General features: G+C 30.9%; 1 protein-coding gene across 2 annotated transcripts; it reads left to right on the top strand.

The window, feature by feature from the left end:
• Positions 1–3,100: 3,100 nt before the first annotated feature.
• LOC114406098 (UPF0098 protein CPn_0877/CP_0992/CPj0877/CpB0906-like) lies at positions 3,101–5,537 on the top strand. Of its 2 annotated transcripts, XM_028368672.1 has the most exons (3): positions 3,101–3,617; positions 5,141–5,236; positions 5,330–5,534. In XM_028368672.1, the coding sequence occupies exons 1-2, from the start codon at positions 3,183–3,185 to the stop codon at positions 5,216–5,218; spliced, it is 513 nt and encodes a 170-aa protein (XP_028224473.1). In that variant the 5' UTR covers positions 3,101–3,182; the 3' UTR covers positions 5,219–5,236; positions 5,330–5,534. The 2 variants fall into 2 exon arrangements, with proteins under 2 accessions (XP_028224473.1, XP_028224472.1); XM_028368671.1 differs by having other exon boundaries at positions 3,102–3,617; positions 5,141–5,537.
• Positions 5,538–25,888: the final 20,351 nt, after the last annotated feature.

Below are 25,888 nucleotides of genomic sequence, written 5' to 3'. Positions count from 1 at the left end.
TAGTATTTACTAAATATAATATGATTAAACTTAATTAATACTATCATTAAATTTAAATAATAATATTATTAAATATGCGTGCGTGTTGGGGTTACTAGTTATTTTTTTAAATATAATCAATATACGTTAGATCCTTTAGCTAAATTTGCCGATTTAAGTTAATTTTACAAAATAAAAAATTTGAACTTTCTCTTCTTTTTTTCATTTTGCCAAGACTGATCATGATTTTCAGTCAATCATTGGTGGCCAAGCCAGCCCATCCCAACTTCTTTTTGTTGACTTGGGGTGGGACAAGACAAAATGGGGTATGATCATCCCTAAAGATAATTTTGTTCAATACATACTTTTTTTATGTATGTTTAATACATACTTGAACTTTACATGTAGATACTTTTTTCAATGAGGATGAACTTCGTGACATATATTGTAGAAAATATATCTATTGTATTTATCAAACACAATATAGAATTATATTTTATAATATTATTAAATAGTATATTTTTCATATATAATAAATCATTTAATAAATTAGTAAATATAATATTGATTTATTAAAAATTTAATGTCCTTAATTAAATTTAATGCCATTTATTAAATACAATACATTTACTAACACTATTCAATATAATATAACTTTTATAATTAAACATTTATCATAAGAAATGCAGTATCATATAATTATATAAATAAATATTAGTTTTCTTACATAGCATAAATAGTTAAATACAATATGACGAGAGAGAAAAATCATTATTTGAAGGCCAAGGGCTGTTCGAACAAAAAGAAAAATATTTTTATATTAAGTTTCAACTCAACACTTTTAAAGCCTCAATAGAGACTAGAGTTGTAAAAAACACCTTTTGTATTTTTAGTATAATATATAAAAATAAAACAAAACAAAAAATAACCTAAAATTCATAGCTTCAGAATATTAAAATTTAAACACCACTAGTCAAATCAAAGTTCCTTGTTCACGGTTATAATATTTTTATAATTAACAAGCAAACAATGCACTCTATATTAAATAAATTTCTTCCTTTTTCTATTTTTGCTCTTTCTTTCGGTCATTTTCAATCTGAGTTACTGTGACATGTTATGTGATGCGCTTCCAAAATCTGAAACGCCCTGGCTTGTGTGCAATTCCAAACGACAATACATAGAATCTGAGAGATCAGAGAATGCCTATATGACTGAATAAAAATGGGAGAAAGAGTGAATCTACCGGAGATGGGAAGCAAGTCGCCGACGTTAGAAAGAAACTCGCCGGAGAAGATGTTACATTCCGCCGTGCATAGTGAAGGAACGTAAAACATATCAAAGCGTTTCCAATTTAGGGCGTTTCTGTAACCTTGCCAACTGAAGAAGGAAAGAGGAAGATTATTTGATTTCCACTTAACCGTGCCAACCGGTAAAACCCCCGATTTTGACCAGTTTAGCCGGTTCGGGATGGGTTCCACCGGTTTTACTTCGGTTTGATGCCTGGACGGTTTTGCGTGATATCTGAACCGGACAAGCACCCAATTCGCAGTCCAATCAGTTGAACCGACCGGTCGGATTTTAAAAACCTTGTTCAAAACACAGCCTATTTGGCCTCAAAGAATTTTATTTTTTATTTTATTCCTTTTTTTTTGATAAATTTATATTCTATATAGTAGGAGTGCATGATACAATAATCATTTTATTGTTCGGCTTGTCAAGTGGCTTATTTGATGGGCAATTGCTTCTTGTTTCTTCGTATTTGCTTCTTGCTTAATTCAGAATGTAATTAGCCTTTTCAGAATTTTTTACATTCAGGAGGTGCAGGAAGCAATTATCTATTCGATGGCTAGGGTCTATTATCATGAATCAGGCCTACGTCCTAACAAGAATTTGAGGTCCATCATCTTTTTGGCATATAGATGATTGACGAAAATTTAAGTCTCTTATTAATTAAAAGATAATGTGAAGATACTATATATAAGTAAGATATAAAAATTATTAAGAATGTGATTCAATTTATGTGTTATTATTTTATCGTAGAGATTTGATATTCGAGTTCTAAGTTCACAACTATGTTAAATACTTAGAGAGAGTATTTTGTCATTCATTCATAATGATTTTATCTGACTCAAATAAGATTGTCTCTCAGGTAAAATACATGATTTAAACAAAAAATAATGTGTCAAAATAATGTTCATTGATCATCTAAAGATAATATCATGTATAAAAGTTAAAAACAACTCTTATACATTATAAGTTAATTTTATAAATTTAAGTTAATTCCAAAATTACATTATCAAAATTTATCCATAAAGTATTACTTATTTATTACATCACCTTCTTATCAAATCCAATATATGTTGGATATGAAGGGATACATCCAAAAAAAACCTCAGCTCCATATATATTAATTAGAGATAATGTTAATATTAATATTGTACATAAAAGTACTAAACAACTCTCATTTTATAAATCAATTTTATTGATTTAAATTCGGCCTAATTAATATAAATCCAAACTTAAGATCGAGTATGATCAATTATATAAATTCATCCTATCTTATTCCATTAACAACAAATCCAACTTATCTGATTCATAAATGCTGATTGCACTATATATTTAAACGTGCAGGTAACATATTATTGCTTGTGCAGTCCCACATTTTGCAGAGTTTAAAACACTCGCATCATAAAGACATCTATTTAGAATTGGAACTGTCTCATATGCTTCATTGTTAACATACATACATAAATTTTCAATATTTCCATTTAAGACTAAAAGGAGTTGCTAGTTAATTTCTTAATTTGTTTATTATATAAACAAAACATAGAAGATATATAATAAAATACATTATAAACCCAAGAAAAATAAAGTACATACATTTAAAATGAGGAATTAAGACGAAATCAAGAACCCTCTGAAACTGTTTCTATCTTTTATTAGATGAGTGAGATCCTTCAATTTCGTCCAGAACGCTCTATCATTCTCCACGAATTCTTACACGCGTCACCTTCCCTACTCTCTTTCTCACTCCCTCTCGACGTCACGACACGCTTACACGCTTTGCCACGTGTCATGCACCCAACAGTTTCCGAACATTCCTCCTCTACATATAAACAAGCAGTAATTAGCAACCAAGTGAACATCACAAAGAAGAAAGAAAAAAGAAAGCACGTTGAAGATTGTAACTTGTAACAACAACTATGGCTAGCGATGGCAGCGAAGAGTTCAGGCTAGTGTCACCGGCGTTCAAAAACGGGGGGAAGTTACCGAGGCACTACACCGACGATGGTCAGGGTACGAAGAAGAACATATCCCCTCCATTGGAGTGGTATAACCTCCCGGAGGGGACGAAGACTCTTGCCCTCGTGGTGGAGGATATTGATGCGACCGATTCTGGTGGGCCCATGGTGCCATGGACTCACTGGGTCGTCGCAAACATCTTGGCCACGGTGAAGGGCTTGCCGGAGGGATTTTCCGGCAAGTCGGCCGAGATGGGGGGCGACTACGCGGCGATCAAGGAGGGGAACAATGACCTGAAGGTGCCTGGGTGGAATGGGCCCAGGCTGCCCACGCCTGGACACAGGATTCAGTTTAGGCTCTATGCTTTGGATGATGAGCTCAAGCTTGGTAACAAGGTATGTTGTGATGGAAAAAAAAATGCCTTTTTGAAAAATGAAAAATGGTTGATTTTTTCCTTTGTTGATTTTAAAAGTATGTTTGGACTTTGTGATTTTTATCAGTATAAAAATGTCATAGATAGGGTAAATTAACAAAAAAAATAGATTTAGTTATCTGTTTAATTTTTATAATTTTTAAATTCATTTTTTTAGATTAAAATTTAGTAAGTAAATTTTTTATTCTTAATTTATATTTTAATTTTAAAAAGTTTTTTATCGTTAAATTTTTTAACCTTTATAGTTAAAATATTTGAGAATTAAAATATAAATTATAAAAATTAAAAATGAGAAAATTTTCTACTTCTAATTTATATTTTAATTTCCAAAAAAAATTTTAAAATTTTTGAAAATTAAAATATAAAAATATTTAAGAATTAAAATATAAATTTTAAAAATTAAAAAATTCACTTAGAACATAAATATATAAAAATATAATAATTAAATAAATAAAACGAAATTAAATAAATAATTAAGCATAATAATAATAATTTTTTAAAATTAAAATATTTGAGAATTAAAATTTAAATTATAAAAATTAAAAAAATTCACAAAGGGCATAAATTTGAAAAGTAGAAAAATTAAATAAATAAAACTAAAAAATTAAATAAATAATTAAGCATAAAAAATAATAACCTTTGATATAACAGCGGCCTGTAATCCGATGCAGTTTCTCATCGGATAAGATGATTGAACGTGTAAATTTTTTATTTTTGATTTTTGATACATAAACTATTTATTAGAAGATTTTTGAAATAATAAAATTAGGTACTGCTAGAGTTTAACTGGTGATACTCCGTTAACGTCTAAATATTTATAATAAATTAGATATTGTATTATATATTTTAAATGTAATTATCATAAAATAAATAATAATAATTTTAGTATGAATGAATGGTATTTTTTTAATTAATTAAAAAGTTATCTTATTTATGCAATTTTTTTTATAGAAAATGTCAATAGACCTAAATTAAGGGTAGATATCATTCTTTTAAGAATTATTAATTGATATTTTTTTATTAGATTATAATGAGTGCTAGTATATCATTAAAAATTAATGGTATTCATTAAGTCTAGTATATTTTATTAATTAGTATATATTATTTTTAAATTGAATATATATATATATATATATATATATATATTAAAAAGTCAAGATTTTTTTTTATGACCACCTGACCAAGGTACAGCGCTGTACCAGCTTGGATCAAAAATCAAAATACAAAAAAAATAGAAAAAACAATGCGTGCATTGTATGATATCCACCAAATTGGGGAAACCCCTCATAACACAAAACCGAGTCTTCTAATTACCACCGAAAATTATTTATTTATTTATTTATTTATTGAAGAAGTTGGGGACATACTTTTCAAAAAAATGAATTTCCCCCCTTACATCCGTCTCTTGGACTTGATGTGGTTTGAGTTACAAGGTTGTTTTCCATGCCAAAAGTGTTTCTTCTTACATGAATATATTTGTTGCAGTTGACGAAGGAGAAGTTGTTGGAAGATACCATTGAAGGACATGTGTTAGGAGAAGCGACCTTGATGGCTATATTCTAATGTAACAACATATTGTGGGTGCATTGTCTTTGGCTTTATACATGTACCATTTTAAAAGTGTTAGGAGAAGCGACCTTGATGGCTATATTCTAATGTAACAACATATTGTGGGTGCATTGTCTTTGGCTTTATACATGTACCATTTTAAAAGTGTGTCATCAACGAGATAAACATTTTACCAAATATCACTTTGACTTCCGTATGTCTCTTCCTTTTGAGCTTCATCTCATTGTATATTACAAGATAATTATTTCTTGTTCAAAACTTCGAAATTACTCTCAAATCAATGTTATTATGCATGCACTTTCGATTAGAATGATATATATCCAAATTATGTGTTTTTTATGTTGGACATTTTAGTGTAATTGATTTTTTTATTATCTTAAAATAAGAGTGCATGTTTGTTTTAATGTAAGTTCGATTTAGACAAATTTTGGAAATTATATGGAAGTGACTTTCAAGAAAAGATAATTTTTTTTTAAAAAAAATAAAACTTCCATCAACCGCCATCAATCGTTAAAAATCACCTGTTCTTTGATCATAAATAATCATTCTGGTTCAAAAAGCATAACGGGTGACAAAACATACAAGATTAAAATAATACTCTTGAATTATAATCTTCTGATTTTATCCGATTGAACAATTTTGGTTGAACCCCAAAATTTGATTCAATCTGAAAGTGTTATACACGACTTCAGATTTATCCAGTATTATCTTGATTTTCAAACTAACCAACAAAAGATTGAATCAAATTTTTCGAGATGACGAACGATAGTTCGAAGATGACAAGCAAGTTTGCGAAGTTGGACAAGTTTGAAGGGCAGGATTTCAGAAGATGGCAGAAGAAGATGCACTTTCTCTTGACAACATTGAAGGTGGTGTATGTGCTGAGTACACCGATGCCGGTGTTTATGGAAGACGAAACTCTGGATCAAACAAAGAAGCGTTCGAAATGGGAGAACGACGATTACATTTGTCGTGGACACATTCTGAACGGTATGTCTGACTCTCTCTTTGATATTTATCAAAATGTTGAGTCTGCTAAGGAATTATGGGACTTTCTTGAATCCAAGTATATGGCAGAAGATGCCTCAAGTAACAAATTCTTAGTTAGTAATTTCTTTAATTACAAAATGATTGATTCGAGGTCTGTTATGGAACAATATAATGAACTGTTGCGGATTTTGGGTCAGTTTACTCAACATGATTTGAAAATGGATGAATCCATTACAGTTTCATCTATAATTGATAAACTGCCTTCTTCTTGGAAAGCCTTCAAGCATACCTTGAAACATAAGAAGGAAGAGTTGACTCTGGTTCAACTCGGTAGTTATTTCATGATTGAGGAGTCGCTGAGGGCTCAGGAAATTGACAAAGTCAATGATAAAAACGTAGCAAGTTCCTCTTCCGTTAATATGGTAGAGGAAAGTGGAACAGTTAAGCAAAATTACAATGCTAAAGGTAACAAATGAAAATTTCAAGGAAATAAGAACAAAGGTCCAAACAAACAAACAAAATTGTCATGTTGGAAGTGTGGGAAACCTGATCATTTAAAGAGGGATTGCCGGATGTTCAAAGGAAAGAACAAGGCTGGTCCAAGTGGGTCTAATGATCCTGAAAAGCAACAAGGTCAGATTGTAGTGAATAATTTTAATTCGAATACGAATTCAAATTATGTATCACTAATATCTGATGCATTCTATGTGCAGGATGATGACGTTGCTTGGTGGTTTGATTCGGGAGCAACAAGCCATGTGTGCAAAGATCATCGTTGGTTCAAGGAATTTAGACCAATCGATGATGACTCTATTGTGAAGATGGACAATGTTGCAACTGAACCAATCCTAGGATTAGGTTGTGTGAATTTAGTTTTTACTTTCGGAAAAAGTTTGTGTTTGGATAATGTCTTATTTGTACCTGGTATTCGTAAGAACTTATTGTCTGGTATGGTTTTAAATAATTGTGGTTTCAAGCAAGTACTTGAAAGTGACAAGTACATCTTGTCAAGACATGGTTCGTTTGTTGGATTTGGTTATCGTTGTACTGGAATGTTTAAATTAAACATTGATGTTCCTTTTGTTCATGAATCTGTTTGTATGGTCTCGTGTAGTTCTATAACTAATATGACAAAATCAGAAATTTGGCATGCTAGATTAGGACATGTTCATTACAAAAGATTAAAAGATATGTCAAAAACAAGTATGATTCCTCCTTTTGATATGAACATTGAAAAATGCAAAACTTGCATGTTGACCAAGATTACTAGGAAACCTTTTAAGGATGTTAAAAGTGAGACTAAAGTCTTAGACCTTATTCATAGTGATTTGTGTGATTTGCATGCTACTCCATCATTAGGTCATAAAAAATATCTTGTTACTTTTATTGATGATGCATCAAGGTATTTTTATGTATATTTATTAAATACAAAAGATGAAGCTCTTGATAAATTTAAAATTTATAAGAAAGAGGTAGAACTTCATCAAAATGGGCTAATAAAAAATCTTCGTATGGATAGGGGAAGTGAGTATTATGATCCGGTTTATTTTCAATCTACTGGAATAATACATCAAACTACAGCTCCCTATACACCACAACAGAATGGTGTAGCCGAAAGGAAGAATAGAACCTTGAAAGAAATGGTGAATTCCATGTTATCCTATTCGGGTTTAAGTGAAGGATTTTGGGGTGAGGCTATGTTGACAGCCTGTTACTTGTTGAACCGAATTCCTAACAAAAGGAATAAGGTTACCCCATATGAACTTTGGCACAAAAAGACACCAAATTTGAGTTATCTCAAAATTTGGGGATGTAGGGCTGTAGTCAGGCTTACAGAACCTAAAAGGAAAACCATAGGTGAAAGAGGTATAGATTGCATATTTATTGGATATGCTGAACATTCTAAAGCATATAGATTCTATGTGCTAAAATCTAATGATTCTGTTGCTGTGAACTCGATTATAGAGTCACGGGATGCTATCTTTGATGAACAAAGGTTTACATCTATACCTAGGCCAAAGGACATGAATTCCATGTCGAAAGTCTCAGTTAATATTGAGGATATACCTTCAACTAGTACTGAAACTAGAAAGAGTACGAGAGTAAGAAAGGCTAAGTCATTTGGTGATGACTTTCAACTCTATTTGGTTGAAGGGTCAAGGAATGATATTGAATTTCAATATCAATATTGCCTTAATGTTGAGGAAGACCCAAAGACTTTTAGTGAAGCAATGGCTTCAAGGGATGTTGTATTTTGGAAAGAAGCAATCCAAAGTGAGATGGATTCCATCATGCAAAATAATACTTGGAAATTGGTTGACTTACCTCCTGGATGTAAGCCATTAGGATGTAAGATGATCTTTAGGAGAAAGATGAAAGTGGATGGTACTGTTGACAAGTACAAAGCCATATTGGTTATCCAAGGCTTTAGGCAAAAGGAGGGTATTGATTTTTTCGATACATATGCTCCTGTTGCTAGGATATCCATTATTAGACTGCTATTAGCACTTGCTGCTATCCACAATCTGGTGATTCACCAAATGGATGTGAAAAATGCATTCTTAAATGGTGAATTGGATGAAGAGATATACATGAAACAACCTGAAGGGTTTGTTATGCCAGGAAATGAAAATAAGGTGTGTAAACTGATGAAATCTCTTTATGGCTTGAAACAAGCGCCTAAACAATGGCATCAAAAATTTGATGAGGTTGTGTTGTCTAGTGGCTTTGTTCTAAACCAAGCAGATAAATGTCTATACAGCAAGTTTGATACTCATGGCAAAGGAGTTATCATTTGTCTGTATGTAGACGACATGTTGATCTTTGGTACCGACCAAGATCAAGTTGATGAAACTAAGGCATTTTTGTCTTCTAAGTTTGATATGAAAGATATGGGGGAGGTGGATGTGATCTTAGGAATAAAGATCAAACGTGGAAACAATGGCATTTCCATCTCTCAATCACATTATATTGAGAAGATATTGGAGAAATTTAATTTTAAAGATTGTTCTCCGGTAAGTACTCCCATTGATCCTAACCTGAAGCTATTACCTAATAAAGGTGTAGCAATGTCTCAACTTGAATACTCAAGGGCAATAGGATCACTCATGTATGCAATGATTAGTACTAGGCCTGATATAGCTTATGCTGTTGCTAAACTTAGTAGGTTTACAAGTAATCCCAGTTCTCATCATTGGCAAGCTATGAATAGAGTATTCAAGTACTTAAAGGGAACCATTGACTATGGTTTGACATATACTGGATTTCCTTCGGTTATTGAAGATTACTCTGATGCAAGTTGGATAACCAATATGGAAGATTATTCATCCACAAGTGGTTGGGTATTCCTCCTTGGAGGAGGTGCTATCTCTTGGGCATCCAAGAAACAGATCTGCATTACAAATTCAACAATGGAATCTGAATTTGTAGCTTTAGCAGTAGCTGGTAAAGAAGCTGAGTGGCTAAGAAATCTGATCTATGAGATTCCATTGTGGCCCAAACCTATACCTCCCATGTCTATCAGGTGCGATAGTCAGGCTACTTTGGCTAAGGCATATAGTCAAGTGTATAATGGGAAGTCTAGACACTTGGGTGTTAGACACAACATGGTTCGAGAGTTAATCATGCATGGTGTGATATCAGTGGAGTTTGTGAGAACTCAGCATAATTTGGCCGATAATTTAACCAAAGGGTTAAGTAGAGATCTCATGAAAAGGTCAGCTGTGGGATTAGGATTAAAGTCCATCTGAAATCTCTTATGTTAAGATACCCAATTCCCATCTAATATGACATTAGGTGCTGAATTCAATGTGGAAAGCTTAACATGTAGAGATTGGAACACATCATCGAAAGTATCCCAAAAGGTATGTGTTCGGTTCTGTAAGTTAAGGAGGTTGAAGTATAACTTCTCAATGGTTCTTTTGAAAAATTGCATTTGCAGGTGCAAGAAAGAAAAGGACTACCTATATAAGCATGAAGTTTAGCCGCTTCAAGAAGCTGGGACTTGGCTTTGATATGCTTATGAAGGATAGGGACACAGGCTAGTAAACTAGTGTCGAGCAAGAGTAATGTTATAAACTATTGTGCAGATTATCTTCATGTATTCATTATGAATAAAAAGGCTTCAATCCTTAGTGACACCCTGATATTCGAATATTTGAAACGTGTAATTTGCTAAGATGAAATTCAATCGTCACGATATTTCATCTATGCAGTAGTTTGTTGTATGTTATGACTTTGGTGATTTGATCGGTAATTACACAAAAATGGGGGAGGTTTGTTGGACAGTTTAGTGTAATTGATCTCTTTATTATGTTAAAATAAGAGTGCACGCTTGTTTTAATGTAATAACGAGATGTTCGGTTTAGGAAAATTTTGGAAATTACATGGAAGTGACTTTCAGGAAAAAACAGTTTTTTTTTTAAAAAAATAAAACTTCCATCAACCGCCATCAACCGCCAAAAGCCACCTGTTCTTTGATCATAAATAATCATTCTGGTTCAGAAAGCATAACGGGTGACAAAAACATTTTAGTGTAATTGATCTCTTTATTATGTTAAAATAAGAGTGCACGCTTATTTTAATGTAATAACGAGATGTTCGGTTTAGGCAAATTTTGGAAATTACATGGAAGTGACTTTCAGGAAAAGACAGTTTTTTTTAAAAAAAATAAAACTTCCATCAACCGCCAAAAACCACCTGTTCTTTGATCATAAATAATCAGTCTGGTTCAGAAAGCATAACGGGTGACAAAACATACAAGACCAAAACAATACTCTTGAATTATAATCTTCTGATTTTATCCGATTGAACAATTTTGGTTGAACCCCGAAATTTGATTCAATCTGAAAGTGTTATACACGATTTCAGATTTATCCAGTATTATCTCGATTTTCAAATTAACCAACATCCAACCTCAAATTCTTAGACGATCATGTTAGGATCTTCTTCTGTATGTTTAAGGTATCGAATCTCAAATTCTTAGACGACCATGTTAGGATCTTCTTCTGTATGTTTAAGGTATCAAAGTGTTCGATTGATTGTCACAATTTTATTCTTATAAAATTATTTTGATTGTCACAATTTTATTCTTATAAAATTATTTTGGTGAGTTGAGAGGAAATAATGTTTTATGATCACAATTTTTAATAGATCTAATACTTTATAATTATCAGAATAAGTCTCTCAACCGAGACTAAGAGGCAAGAGAGCTTTGAAATCAGAGAGGATCAATTGTTGTCACTATCAATATTATTAGTTAATACATTTTATATATTACTTTCTCAAGAATTATAATAATATAAAAAAGAGGTATGTAATCTATATGATATACCTTCACACAAGGTCTCAAAAAAGTATTCAATTATAGAAGTATGGTAGTAATATAATTTACTAATTCTGTAATTAAACTTTGCACACCACCTTAAGATCACACGTGATCATATATCATCAGTATTCAATACATATTTTTCTTATACTATAAAAATTTGATATAGATAATGCAATAATTTAACTACTAATACTAGTTGTAACAACAATCCATCTTCTTTGATCCCAAAGATTAGTTTAGCCTTGAATTTTACATGTTTAAGAATTCATAAATTAAAATAATAGATACTTTACATAAAATTTACAAACTTTATGAATATACAACAACAATTATTTTTTAATACATTAAATTTACTTGGTTTTATATTGTTTTGAACATTATTTTATAATTAAAGCATGATAGAGATGATAAATTTAAAATATTATTAAAAATAAAAAAATTGAAATTTGTAAATATAAGTAGATTTCTCGTATGTATACTTTTTAATGTTGGGTTTTCTTTCAGCAACCTACTTGAAAAATGTTTTTATTACTAAATCTCGTTTCTATTTTGTAAGAATCAATCTGCGGGCATTGTTAATGTATTGTTCATTTTTCTTTATTATTACAATATTTAATATTGTATGATAATATTATGGATACATGATTAATTCAAAGTGACTTGACTAACGTCTTCATGTTGTTGTAGCAATCTTCAAGATACAAACAACAAATTAACAAAAAGATGTCATTTAAATAGAAAATTCTACTAATCAAGTCATTCTAGAAAAAGAAATTAGCCAAAAAAACACATCATAAATAATCATAACAACAACCAACAACCCATTTAATAGAACATGTAAACTATTAACTTCTATATCATTAACACAAAGTATATAATTCCTCATCATACTTGATTCAATTCATGTAATAATACATGTAATAATAGTATATGCATTGTTTGCTCGTTGTGTCGTTGCCAAATTCAAATTTGTTAACACCTTTTTCACCATGCATCTTTAAAACTTTGAACCAGTTCCAATTCCTAATTTCAGTTAAAATTTCCTAAAGACAAATCAAAGATTATGTAATATATACAAAAGTTGTCGATCACGAAACTAATTGAGCATCTAACCAATTCACGCTTTCAAGTCAAATAGTTTCAATGCAAGATATAAGAAGGGGTACCTTCATAAAAATATTTACAATAATAAGGAGTTTATTCAAAATTTACATATATATATATATATATATATATATATATATATATATATATATATATATATATATATATATATAAACTAACACCCTAGGAGGGCAACAAAATAAAAGAAAAAAAAAACCTTGCACCTGGTTTTGGAAGAAAAAAACATGTGATTAGTTGAAGGTTATAGTGATAAAACTAGGCTATAGTTTGGATTTTAAATTTGTATCATATCTAGTGGTTTAGTTTCTTCAAGAGTGTTATTTTAGAATCTACACAATTTGAGGCTAGACCCTAGCCTGGAATGGGATATTCTCACTTGCAACATCCAACCCTTTATTGCATATTTTTTTCATGAAAACCTTAACTCATTCATTTACTCGTATTTTCATAATGTTGTCATCTCAAGACTTTCAACAATTACATAAGATCAACTCCACTCCCCTTCCTTCCCAAAATCTTAAAACTCAAATTGAAGTAGGAAAAAACTCCTAAACCTATCTTTGTAGAAAGAAAAACATAAAGAGAAGAAGAGAGAATAGAAGAAATGGAACTTAAAGTTAGAATAAAAAAGAATGAGAGAGATACATAGAGACTCAATAGGGATGTTACTAGAGAGAATCAGATGCACGAAGAGATGGTAGTTACATTTTTTTTTGTTACTAAAAACTTATGTTACAATATGAAAATGATAGGACAAGAAAATTAACAAATAAGAACTTGAATAAATTCGGATCAATATCTTCATCTTATAGTAATGTGAATTCGGGAATAACATATGTTGTGACAAATGAACCTCTCTCTTCCTTCATTAAATATATATAACATGAGATTATTGTTAATGATAAATGATGCCCAACAAAACATATCTAATATATATTTAATAAATCTTTAATGTCATCAATTAATTATAATATATTTAATATCATTAATTAATTAACTTTAATATCATTTATCCAATATAATACATTTACTACCTTTATTAAACAGTCTCAAAAATAATTATCGTATTTGGAAAAAAAAATTCTAAAATAAGTATCATATTAACTTTTCAATGTAATATTAATTATTTTTTCTACTAATACTCCTAATAAATTTCACTTTAATTTTTCAATCTAATACCCATATATTACACCTTTCATCTCATTATAATTATTGTCTTAGGTGGTCTTAAGCAAACTAAGAAAAATCAATAAATAAGATAATAACAATTTTATAAAATTAATCTTATTATCACTTATTCATTTTGATTTTGTTGTCCATATCATTAATATTACAAGAGTTATAAGTGGAAAAAAAATTAATTAATGTAACATTAAAAATCTAAAATAAAAATTATTTTAGAAAAAAAAAATTTCTTCTTATGTGAGGATTAGTATGGATGGAGGGAGTACTTTCTTTCGTTTATTTAATAAGGTTAGTTTTGTAAAATTATTATTCTTTATTTATAATAATTTTTAAAAATAGGTGAAACAACCTAAGACTAATAAATAGGTGAAAAAAATAATTTTAAAAAACTAACATTATTAAATAAAAGAGAGTAGTTCCTCAATCCCATAATAATCATCATGTAAAAAATTTATTTTGAAATAATTGTCATTTCAAATTTTCAATGTAAAATTAACTAATGTTTTTCCACCTATAACTATTATAATATTAATGATGTGGGCTACAAAAACAAAATGAATAAATCATGATAAAATTAATTTATAAAATTATTATTCTCTTTCATCTATTTATTGATTTTTCTTGGTAGGTACGAGACAAGCTTAGATGATAATTATAATGACATGAATGGGGTAACAAATTAGTATTACATTAAAAAATTAAAGATTTTAGGAGTACTAATAGAGAAAATCAATTAATATTGCATTGAAAAAGCTAACTTGACACTTATTTTAGAATGATTTTTTTTTACAAATAGAATACTTATTTTGGGATAGAGTGAGTGTTTAATAAAGTTAGTAAATGTACTATATTGAATAAATGACATTAAAGTTAATTAATTAATGATACTAAATATATAATAATTAATTGATGACATTAAATATGTATTAAAAATATATTAAATGAGTTTTATCGGGCATCATTTACACTTCAGAATAATATCATGTTATATATTTAAGGAAGGGAGAGACAGCTTTGTCATAACCTATGCTAGCTATTCCCAGTTTCTCACTACTATAAGATGAGGATATTGATAAACACCTTATTCCTTTTTTATTTCAAAGGTTGATATAGGAGAATTCTATTTATATTCACAAACATCAAAATCATTTTTAATAATTTTTAAAATTTAATATATTTATTGCGTATCAGTTATAAAAGAATTATTTGAACAATATAAAACTAATTCAATTTAATGTATAAGAAGCAAATGGGTATATTCATAAAGCATGTAAAAATAATTTTAGTGAAAATATCTATTATTTTAATTTATATGGATTCATAGAATATGTAAAATTAAGGGAACTCAAACCTCTGGAATAAGAGAAGATCGATTGTTGTCACTAGTAGTATTGATAGTAAAACGATTACTTTTATTAGATTCTTTATAGAATCATCATAATATAAGAAAAATATGTATTGAATACTAATGATATATGGTCACGCATGATCTTGAGCGAGTGCATGAGGCCCAATTACATAATTAGTAAATAATATTAGTTTTGTAATTCGTTAATCGAAAACCTTGTTTTAGACTCTATGCCAAGTTATAACATAGATTCAATACATCTTTTTTTTTATATTATGATAATTATTGAGAATGCAATATAAGCAATGAATTAACTAGAAATATTCATAACTTTTACTCTGGATTCAATTCATGCAGTAATAATATATACCTTGTTTGCTAGCAGCATCGTTGCCAAATTCAAATTTGTTAACACCTTTTCCATCATGCATCTTAAAAACTTTGAACCAATTTCTAATTCTAGTTAAAGTTTCTTGAAAACAAACCAAAGATTATTTAATATACACTAAAGTTATGGATCTTGAAACCAATTGAGCATCTAACCAATTCACGCTTTCAAGTCAAATAGTTTCAATGCAAGATATAAGAAGGGGGCACCTTCATAAAAATATTTACAGTAATAAAGAGTTTATTCAAAACTTATATTTAAACAACATACAATATCAAACATTGTATAATCAAATCTAAACCATTAAACTATCTCCCTAGGAGGGGCAACAAAATTAAAGAAAAAAAACTTTGCACTTGGTTCTAGAAGAAAAAAACACATGATTTGTTGAAGGTTATAGTGATATACCTGGGCTAGTTTGGATTGTGTGACATATCTGGGGTTTAGTTTCTTCAAAATTGTTATTTTGGAATCCACACAATTTGAGACCCTAGCCAGAAAATTGGATATTTCCACTTTCAACATCCAACACTTTATTGCATATTTTTCCATGAAACCCCTAACCCAGTCATTTACTCGTACTTATATAATATTGCCATCTCAAGACTTTAAACAATGGCACAAGATCTACTTCACTCCTCCTCCTTCCCAAAATCTTAAAGCTCAAATCAAAATAGGCTAGAACTCCTAAACCAATCTTTGTATTGTAGAAAGAAAAACATAAAGAGAAGAAGAGAGAATAGAAGAGATAGAACTTAAAGTTATAATAAAACAAGAAAGAGAAAGATATATACAAAGACTGAATAGGGATGTTACCAGAGAGAATCACATTCACAAAGAGATGGTAGTTGCATTTTTTTGTTACTAAAAGAATTATTTGTTGCAATATGAAATTGATAGCAACAGAAAATTAAAAAAAAATACAATGAATGAGAACTTAAATAAATTCATATGAATATCTTCATCTTATAGCAATGTAAAACCGGGAATAACATAGGTTGTGCCAAATGAACCTCTCTCTTCCTTCATTAATTATATATATATATATATATATATATATATATATATATATATATATATATATATATATATATATATATATATATATATATATATATCATGAGATTATTGTTGACGTTAAATAATGTCCAATAAAACTCATTTAATATATATTTAATAAATATTTAATGTCATTAATTAATTATAATATATTTAATATCATTAATTAATTAAATTTAATGTTATTTATTCAATATAATACATTTACCAACTTTATTAATCTCGGGCTCCGTTCCAAAATAAATATTGTATTTGGAAAAAAAATGATTCCAAAATAAGTGTCATATTAGCTTTTCAACGTAATATTAATTTATTTTTTCTACTAATACTCCTAATAAATTTTACTTTAATTTTTCAATATAATACTAATTTTACTCCTTCCCTCTCATTATAATTATCATCTTAGATTGTTTAAAGCAGACAAAGAAAAATCAATAAATAGATGAATGATAATAACGATTTTATAAAATTAATCTTATTATCATTTATTCATTTTACTTTTGTAGTTCATATCATTAATATTATAAGAATTATAAGTGAAAAAAATTAATTAATGTTATATTGAAAAACTAAAAAGACAATTATTTTGGGATAAATTTTTTGTTCTTACAAAGTGTTTAGTATGAAATTAAGGGATTGTTTTCTTTCATTTATTGAATAAGGTTAATTTTATAAAATTATTAAATAAAAGATGACAGTTTCTCAATCTCATAATAATCTTCATTTAAGAAGAAAAAAATTGCCTTGAAATAATTTTTATTTTAGTTTTTCAATGTAACATTAACTAATTGTTTTACACCTATAACTCTTATAATATTAATGATATGGGCTACCAAAACAAAATGAATAAATGATAATAAAATTAATTTTGTAAAATTGTTATTCTCTATCATGTATGTATTATTTTGTTTGTTTGTTTAAGACAAACTAAAATGGTAATTATAATGGGACACATGGAGTAACATTAATATTAAATTGAAAAACTAAAGTGAAATTTTTAGGAGTGTTAACAGAGAAAATCAATTAATATTACATTGAAAAACTAATATGAAACTATTTTGGAACAATTTTTTGCTAAATAAGATACTTATTTTGGGATATAGGTTTATTAAAGTTAGTAAATGTACTATATTGAATAAATGACATTAAAGTTAATTAATTAATGATATTAAATATATAATAAATAATTAATGACATTAAATATTTATTAAAAATATATTAAATGAATTTTATTGACTTCATTTACACTTCACAATAATATCATATCATGTTATATATTTAAGGAAGGGAGAGACAGGTTTGTCATAACCTATGTTATTTCGACACTACTAAAAAATGGTTTATTGACTTCATTTACACTCTACAATAATACCATATCATGTTATATATTTAAGGAAGAGAGATACATGTTTGTCATAATCTATGTTATTTTGACACTACTAACAAAATGGTTTTCTACGACGGTCGAAAACAGAATACAATGATGATTGTCGACCGTTGTAGAAGCTAACGTCGTTGAAAGTTAACACTTTCAACGACGGGTAAGAAGACATTGTCTTAGAAAACAAGCTTTCAAGGACGGTGCTTGCTTTCTAAGACGGTGCTTATATATGTACTGTCTTAGAAAACTAGCTTTCAAGGATAGTGCTTACGTAGGCACCGTCCTTAAAATAAAGATTATTTTTAATTATTGATATTTTTCTGAACGAATATAATTCAAAATAATCTTTATTAGTATGATTGTAATTAATATTAATATTAAAATTTATTTAAAAATAAATATTGAAATGATAGATTAAATAAAAATAAGAGGTTGACAAATTAAAAATTCCTAAGACATTTTCATAAAAAAAGTTATTATTATTTTTATTATAAAGTAGTTCCTAAATTAAATAATTATTTTTCCCAAAAATTGAGAGGACCAATTAAAACTTTGACAGCCTCCAAGATATTATCTCTAACAGCAGACAGAGAGAAGCTGAAAAAACAAAAAAAGACTATATATTAGCATGATTGTAATGCTGTTAACTTTATAATGCAATCATATATTTGATATACAGACTATATGTTAACCTAAGATGAGATGTTTAACAAGGAATAATCTGGTATTAATGGTAGTAGTGTGTAATTGAAGGGAAGATGGAGCCATATATTAAACATGATAACAAGGAATAATTTGGTATTAATGGTACTTGTAAGAATTTAAATTTGTATACAAAGCAAATGAAAGAAAAAGTTTTGAAATAGGAAACTTACTGGATCAGCACTCGTGCGATCCAGTGTTATAGCAAATTAAGTACATCTCATTTACTAGTGATAGCTTTTCACACAAGTAAACTTGTATAAAATTGAATATTCAACATCAAACAAACAACCCCTTTTTGTGTATATTCCTATATAAATGGATTGAATGATACTCAAAATATATGCAAAGTAGCAGCTGTTGTTGTGTATCTAGTTTTAAAAAATAGCAAAAGTATGAGAACTACATTATGTATTTGCAATTTCCTATTGTATTGAGTATTAACATGAAATTTACTTTCATTATTAGATCCAATGGAAAAAGTGGCTATGAGTTAATAACTTAAACTATTAGGGGAGTAAATTAGTTGAGGAATCAAAGTGCACAAAGAAGCAAGAGTATACAAGGGTAAAGATGGAAATAGGTAAAAATCGTTTTTATTGATATCTCAATCATAGAGAAAAAGCATACAAGTAGAATAAGAAACTGGGGGTAATGAGAAGTACATCTATCAAAAATCCTTTTTAATTTAAAATAAGAAATTTTATTTGGAAAACAAACTGCAGGAGTAATTTACTCAAGAATATGAAATCTTAAAAGAAGCAAGAACATACATGTAATAAAGAAAGGGAGAGAGAGAAATAAAATAAGTAAACTTCATTTCTCCTTATATCTATCTATCAAAGGGCTATTCTCTCTTTACTGATACAAGTATAAAAGAAGTTCAAAGATTGCAGCACAAGTCTACAATTCTCTGGATACTAACTAATAGAGTTTGGGAACCTCTAATTTCTCATTGATCAGAAAATGAGAAGGCTAGTTACAAAGAATATAGTCATCTCTCTCTCTCTCTCTCTCTCTCTCTCTATATATATATATATATATATATATATATATATATATATAGAGAGAGAGAGAGAGAGAGACTTGAAATCTAGCCATAGACTAGCCCTATTTGTTACAAAGTAACTCTGGTTAGAGCTATAACAAAGTATGAGTTAACTGACAGCTCACAGATAATAGAAAACAAAATACACAAAGTAAAAACACTTGACGTAATAAGTATACTCCAATACTCCCCTGCAAGCTCATGGTGGGTGATTCTGATTAGAAGCAGAAGAATCACACACTATAAAAAATGGTTTTGTACAAAAGAGCTATGAGTAGGAGACAAAGCCTTGGAGAGAATATCAACATATTGATCAAGGGCAGGAACATAGACCACTTTCAGCAACTTGCTAAGGACCAATTGACAAAAAACAGATCAAGTTCCATGTGTAAAGAAATAATTTATTCATATTTTTCTTATACTATGAAAATTTGATCTAGAGAATGCAATAATTTAACTAGTAATACTAGTTGTAACAACCATCCATCCTCTTTGATCCCAAAGATTAGTTTAGCCTTGAATTTTACATGTTTAAGAATTCATAAATTAAAATAATAGATACTTTACATAGAATTTACAAACTTTATGAATATACAACAACAATTATTTTTTAATACATTAAATTTACTTAGTTTTATATTGTTTTGAATATTATTTTATAATTAAAGCATGATAGAGATGATAAATTTAAAATATTATTAAAAATAAAAAAAATTTGATATTTGTAAATATAAGTAGGTTTCTCGTACTTATACTTTTTAATGTTGGGTTTTCTTTGAGCAACCTACTTGAAAAATGTTTCTATATCCTATATTATAAAAGGGAAGTATAGAAAAAATACTATTGTACCCCAGCTTAAAATGTTGCCACGTGTCCCTTTTATTGGGTTTTTGGTCATTTTGGGTGCCCAGTTGAGAGTGCTTTGGTTGTGACATGTGTTTGCTGAGTAATCCAATCTTCACCCACGTGCCTTCTTCTTTTGGAGTCTTTTCACCAACTTGAAAGCTATTGCCTCTGATTGCGTCATTTCCTCACCAACTGGCTTTCTTTCTTCATCATTTTGCTTTCACCGTTTGCTTTGTTTCTTCTTCATTTTTGTGGTCTATTTGTTCCATCTTCACTTTGAGTTTATGTTTTTGTTTTCTGCTGAGTTTTGGAATTTCTGTTCGAATAAAGGTTTTACTTTTGTTGTTGTGCATCTTTTTTCAAGGCCATGGTTTACCTTTTCTTTTTTGTTATGCGTGTTTATTTGGTGATTCATAGTTTTTTGTTTCGTGTTTCTTCTTCCTCTTTTGTTGCTTCTATGGTTCAAGGTGGGACTTTTGTGCATGTCTGTGTTTGGCGGGGTTGTTGCAGTTTTCCTACGGTTCTTTTTCTTTGATTGGTCTGATTTTTTGTGCTTTTATTTTTGGAACAGGCTACAGTAACAACGAAGACTTTGGCAAAGAAGTTGTCGGAGAAGTTAAGAGGAAGATAGAGGTTCTTCTATTTTGATTTTATTAAAATGGTGTTTATGTATTGATTTTATTTTTGCTATTATGCATGCTTGTTGTTATGCATGTTTTCTTCTTAATAATTATTTTTTCTTACTGATTCAACTCTATTTTTTGTTCCTTTTTATTTTCCTGGGCTATCGACGAAGAAGCATCCAACAGACAAGTTTTTCCCCTTTTGCTGTTATGCATGTTTGTTTCATTACTCCCTATGATATTGTGTGTATATGTAAATTTGTTTGGGCCCCTTGGGTGGAGTACCCTCAGGTATAAGGTATTTTGTTTTACTGAATTATGATGGAAAAAGCGCTGACTGTTGATGAAGACCTTTATAATTTTTATTTAGATGATTAATAAACTGTTTTCTAAGTTTAACTACCTCTGCTATGAATGTCGAATTTCTATCATAATGTAAATTCCAAGTTTGCAGTTACGGGACAATTCTTCTGTTGTTTCCAGATTTGGGCTTGCGGCATACAACTGTACTCCACCTAATTAGTTGCCTCGATGGATCCTTTTGATGATCTTCTACCAGTGGCTCTTGTTGCACGTAGTAAGTGCTGAACAAGTTACTGCCAAAGAAGATAGTGCAACCTTGATGGATGATTCAACAATCACAACATCTGAAGTTGATGGGATAATGTATTAATAATAAATATGTTAAATGTTGAGAAGTGGTGGCTTAGTATTGGAAAAAAATGTAAATTATATTAAACCCAAAATGATACAATAATAAACGAGGCATACCCCGCAGTTAAAGAAAATCAAAAACCTCCCTAATACAAGAAGACCTATATCAAGATGCTAAAACAAATGCAACAGGTGCGCTTGTCTATACATAAGAAACTTAATCTTGCTAATAACCTCTATTACAGAAAATTGATAATCTTCAAAAATCAGCTTGTTCCTAGACAGCCAGATGCAGTAGACTGTAATTGCTATAGCCAGACAACATAATTTTCCTTGAACACCTGATGTGGATTTGCTCCTAATTAAAGAGTCAGTAATGCGCTGTAAAGAAGTCAAACGCCTGCGGAAATGAGCCAAATCACGAATGTGAGCCCAAACTTGGAGAGATTTCTTGCAAGAAAAGAACAAATGAGCATTTGACTCAGGCTCATTTGAACATATAGGGCAGAGAGAACCCTTGTTCAAAAAAGCAACTTTGTCAAGAGTAAGCAGCCGATTCCTTTTAGCAAGCCACAAAATGAAAGACATCTTAGGGGGGATTGCTGGGTTCCATATAACAGAACACCAACTAACAGTAGGCTTGACACCTCTAATGTATTCATAGACTTTGCCAACAAGCAATTGTTCATTGGTGCTCCAAGATTGAATCCTCTTTTTGGCCTCTTCCGTACTTAGCTCTTTAGAGATAATAAAGTCCCTTATTTGAATGATTTTCTTTATCAAAACTGAATCTGATGAAGAAGTATTGTAATTCCACACATCGCTCCCTCTGAAATAGTAATGGTGAACCCGCCGAACCCATAGAGAATCTTTCTTACAATGAAAGTCCCACAGGATACGGGAAAAAATCGCAAGGTTCCAGTCCTTGAGATTAAAAAGGCCTAAACCCCCTTCTTTTTTCGGAGAACAAACTACTGACCAAGCAACCAAGGGCTTGTTTTTGCCAATATCCGCTTTGCCCCACAGAAAATTACGGCACGAAGCGTTGATCCGGTCCAGAACAGATTGTGGCAAAGGAAAAATCCCTATCCAGAAATTCACAATTCCTTGAATAACTGCTCTGATCAACTCTAACTTACCTGCATAAGATAAAGACTTCTTGCTCCATCCCTGAATCAGGCCAGTAATCTTGGAAAGTAAGGGAGCATAATGACATACATTTAATCTAGATGATAAAATGGGAACACCCAAGTATCTGAAAGGGAAGTCACCCAAGCTAAATCCAGTAAGCTGCTGAATATGAGAAAGCTCATGAGGCCTAATACCGGCTGAGTATATGGAAGATTTATCGGAGCTGATGGAAAGCCCTGAAACCTTACAGAAGTGCTGAAGCTTGGCAAACATAGTTGACACAGAAGGGATATCTCCTCTAGATAGACGCATAATATCATCTGCAAAAGCCAAATGAGATAGTTGAATACTTGCACAGTTGGGATAAAATTTAAAATTGGCATCATCCTTGAGGCTGCTCATATCTCTGGAAAAGTACTCCAAACAGAGCACAAACAGATAAGGGGAGAGAGGATCCCCTTGTCTAAGACCCCGCTGCCCTTTGAAGTGACCATAAATGGATCCATTGACTGCCACACTAAAGGAAGTGGAAGAAACACATTCCATGATCCAAGTACAAAACTGGGCTGGGAAGCCAATGGACTTAAGCATCCAATCCAAGAATTCACACGAAATGGAATCATAAGCTTTATGCAAGTCAATTTTCAGGAGGCATCTCGGAGAGGATCTTTTCCGGGCATATTTGCGCAAAATCTCTTGAACTAGGAAGATGTTGTCCATCATCTTTCTGTTCTTAATGAAAGCATTTTGAGTTTCCCCAATAATAGTCTCAAGCACTGGGGCTATGCGGTTGGCCAAAATTTTAGATACAATCTTGTATAACAAATTACAGCAAGATATGGGTCTAAAATGGTTAACCTGGGAGGCCTGATCATGCTTAGGAATAAGCACAATAATAACATGGTTGAGCTGCTTTAGAATTTTTCCAGTTGTAAAGAATTCATTATCCGCTGCAAAGATATCATCACCAATGATATTCCAAGCCTTCTTGAAGAATAAAACATTGAAACCATCTGGCCCAGGAGCTTTATTGTTATCCATCACAGAAATAACGTTCCAAACCTCTTGCTTAGAAGTAGGACAAAGTAAGGCCGCAAAGCAATCGGTGGGAACCTTAGGACCCCTGTTGCAGATCGAAATGGAAGGAGTTTGGGTCAGCTCATGAGCACTAAACAAATTCCTAAAGTGATTCACAAAAGCAAGGGCAATTTCATCTTGGGAGGAAGTGTTATGCCCATCCTCTAGCCTTATGGCAGCAATAAACCGGCTGTGTCTGTTGCACTTGATTAAAGCATGAAAGAATTTGGAGCATTTATCATCCTGCAAGAGATATTTGTTTTTGATGAGCTGAGCAAATTTCATAGACTCCGCTTTTCTAAGCATAATGGTCTGCCCTCTAGTGCGGTTTGCCAGAGCAAGAAGGGAAGGATCCTGAGGATTTTGCTTTAGAGAATTAAGCACACTGTTATATTCAGCCTCAGCTAGCTCTACTTGGTTGGAGATGTTGCTGAACTCCTGCTTAAAAAGATTCTTCAAGGGAGCTTTAAGAGCTTTCAATTTCTTACAGACCTTGAACATGCTACAGCCATGAATATTTTGCTTCCAGCCATCTGCAACAATTCTTAAGAAATTTGGATGATCCACAATAGCATTGTTGAATTTAAATGGAGAATTACCTCTAGGCACTACCAACTCAGTGGTGACAACTAGAGGAGTATGGTCTGAAATAGAAATAAACTCCATAACTTCACAAGCCGAATTTCCAAAGGAATTGAACCAGGCCTGGTTACATAAAGCTCTGTCCAGTTTGCTCCACACCCTGCCATTAGTCCACGTGTACAAGGGACCATGAGTGTTGATGCTTCCCAACCCCAGGTCAGAATAGCAATCAACAAAATCTTGCAACTCATAAGCATTGGGCTCAGCTCCATTGAAACGGTCGGTGGGAGACAGAATGGAGTTCAAGTCACCAATGAGGAGCCAGGGGCAATTCATATTAGCATTGATACTATTCAGATTTATCCAAAGAGATCTTCTTGCCATAATGGAGTGAATAACATAGATGAATGAAACCTGAAGGCGCTTGACAGTGGTTTTACAATCAATAGCACAATGAATCAATTGGGCATTTGACTCCAAAACAGAAAGATGAATCTTATCCTGCTTCCAGAGGATAAGAATTCTGCCAGCATTATGAGAAGCGAAGTTATGGGTGAAGTGCCAGTCACCAAAATTTCTTCTCATGATTTCCTTAACTGAAGCCTTATTCAACTTTGTTTCCAACACAACCATGACGTTAATTTCCTTGCAGCGAAGGAAGTTCTGCATCGCATGATGCTTCAGAGGCAAATTAAAGCCTCTGATGTTCCAAGAGGCAATGATCATGGATTCGGACGGGAGGAAGCCTCCTCGACCCTAGTTACAGCTTTATGATTTCTTCCTCTTTGGACATCAGCTTGCATATCCTCAATACGGGTTGTCTTTATGAGTGGCACTTTTTTACCTTTTTCCTGGTGTTTTGTTTTTACCTGAACAAACCCCTCTTCTACTGGAATATCCCATTGCTTGCTTTAAATATTGATATTTTATAATATCTTTTATTTGTTCCTTCTTTTTACTTAATGCTGAACTTTGAACTTCCATTCATTTTTTATCTCCAGTTGTCCTCCTATTATTCTTCACGGAAGCGACTTTCTATTATGGAGTTGCGGTTTTTCTTCTTATGCTAGACCGTTTAATGAGACCCAAACAGTTGGATCTTTCTGCAAACAACAGTAATACTCTGAGCCTACAATTGGAACAATGAGTGTCTTTTGATATTGCCCTGGTTGTGATTGGTTAGTATTGCAATTTCG

Source organism: Glycine soja, chromosome 3 (genome assembly GCF_004193775.1).
Source record: "Glycine soja cultivar W05 chromosome 3, ASM419377v2, whole genome shotgun sequence".
Taxonomy (NCBI): domain Eukaryota; kingdom Viridiplantae; phylum Streptophyta; class Magnoliopsida; order Fabales; family Fabaceae; genus Glycine; species Glycine soja.
The sequence above is the reverse complement of the archived record's forward strand: the minus strand, read 5'-3'. Positions and strand labels throughout refer to the sequence as shown.

Excerpts from the sequence above, each read along its gene's own strand:
- LOC114406098 (XM_028368671.1), top strand. The coding sequence starts at position 3,183 with ATGGCTAGCGATGGCAGCGAAGAGTTCAGGCTAGTGTCACCGGCGTTC. Across the intron at positions 3,618-5,140 it reads AGCTCAAGCTTGGTAACAAG|TTGACGAAGGAGAAGTTGTT; the intron begins GTATGTTGTGAT and ends TATTTGTTGCAG.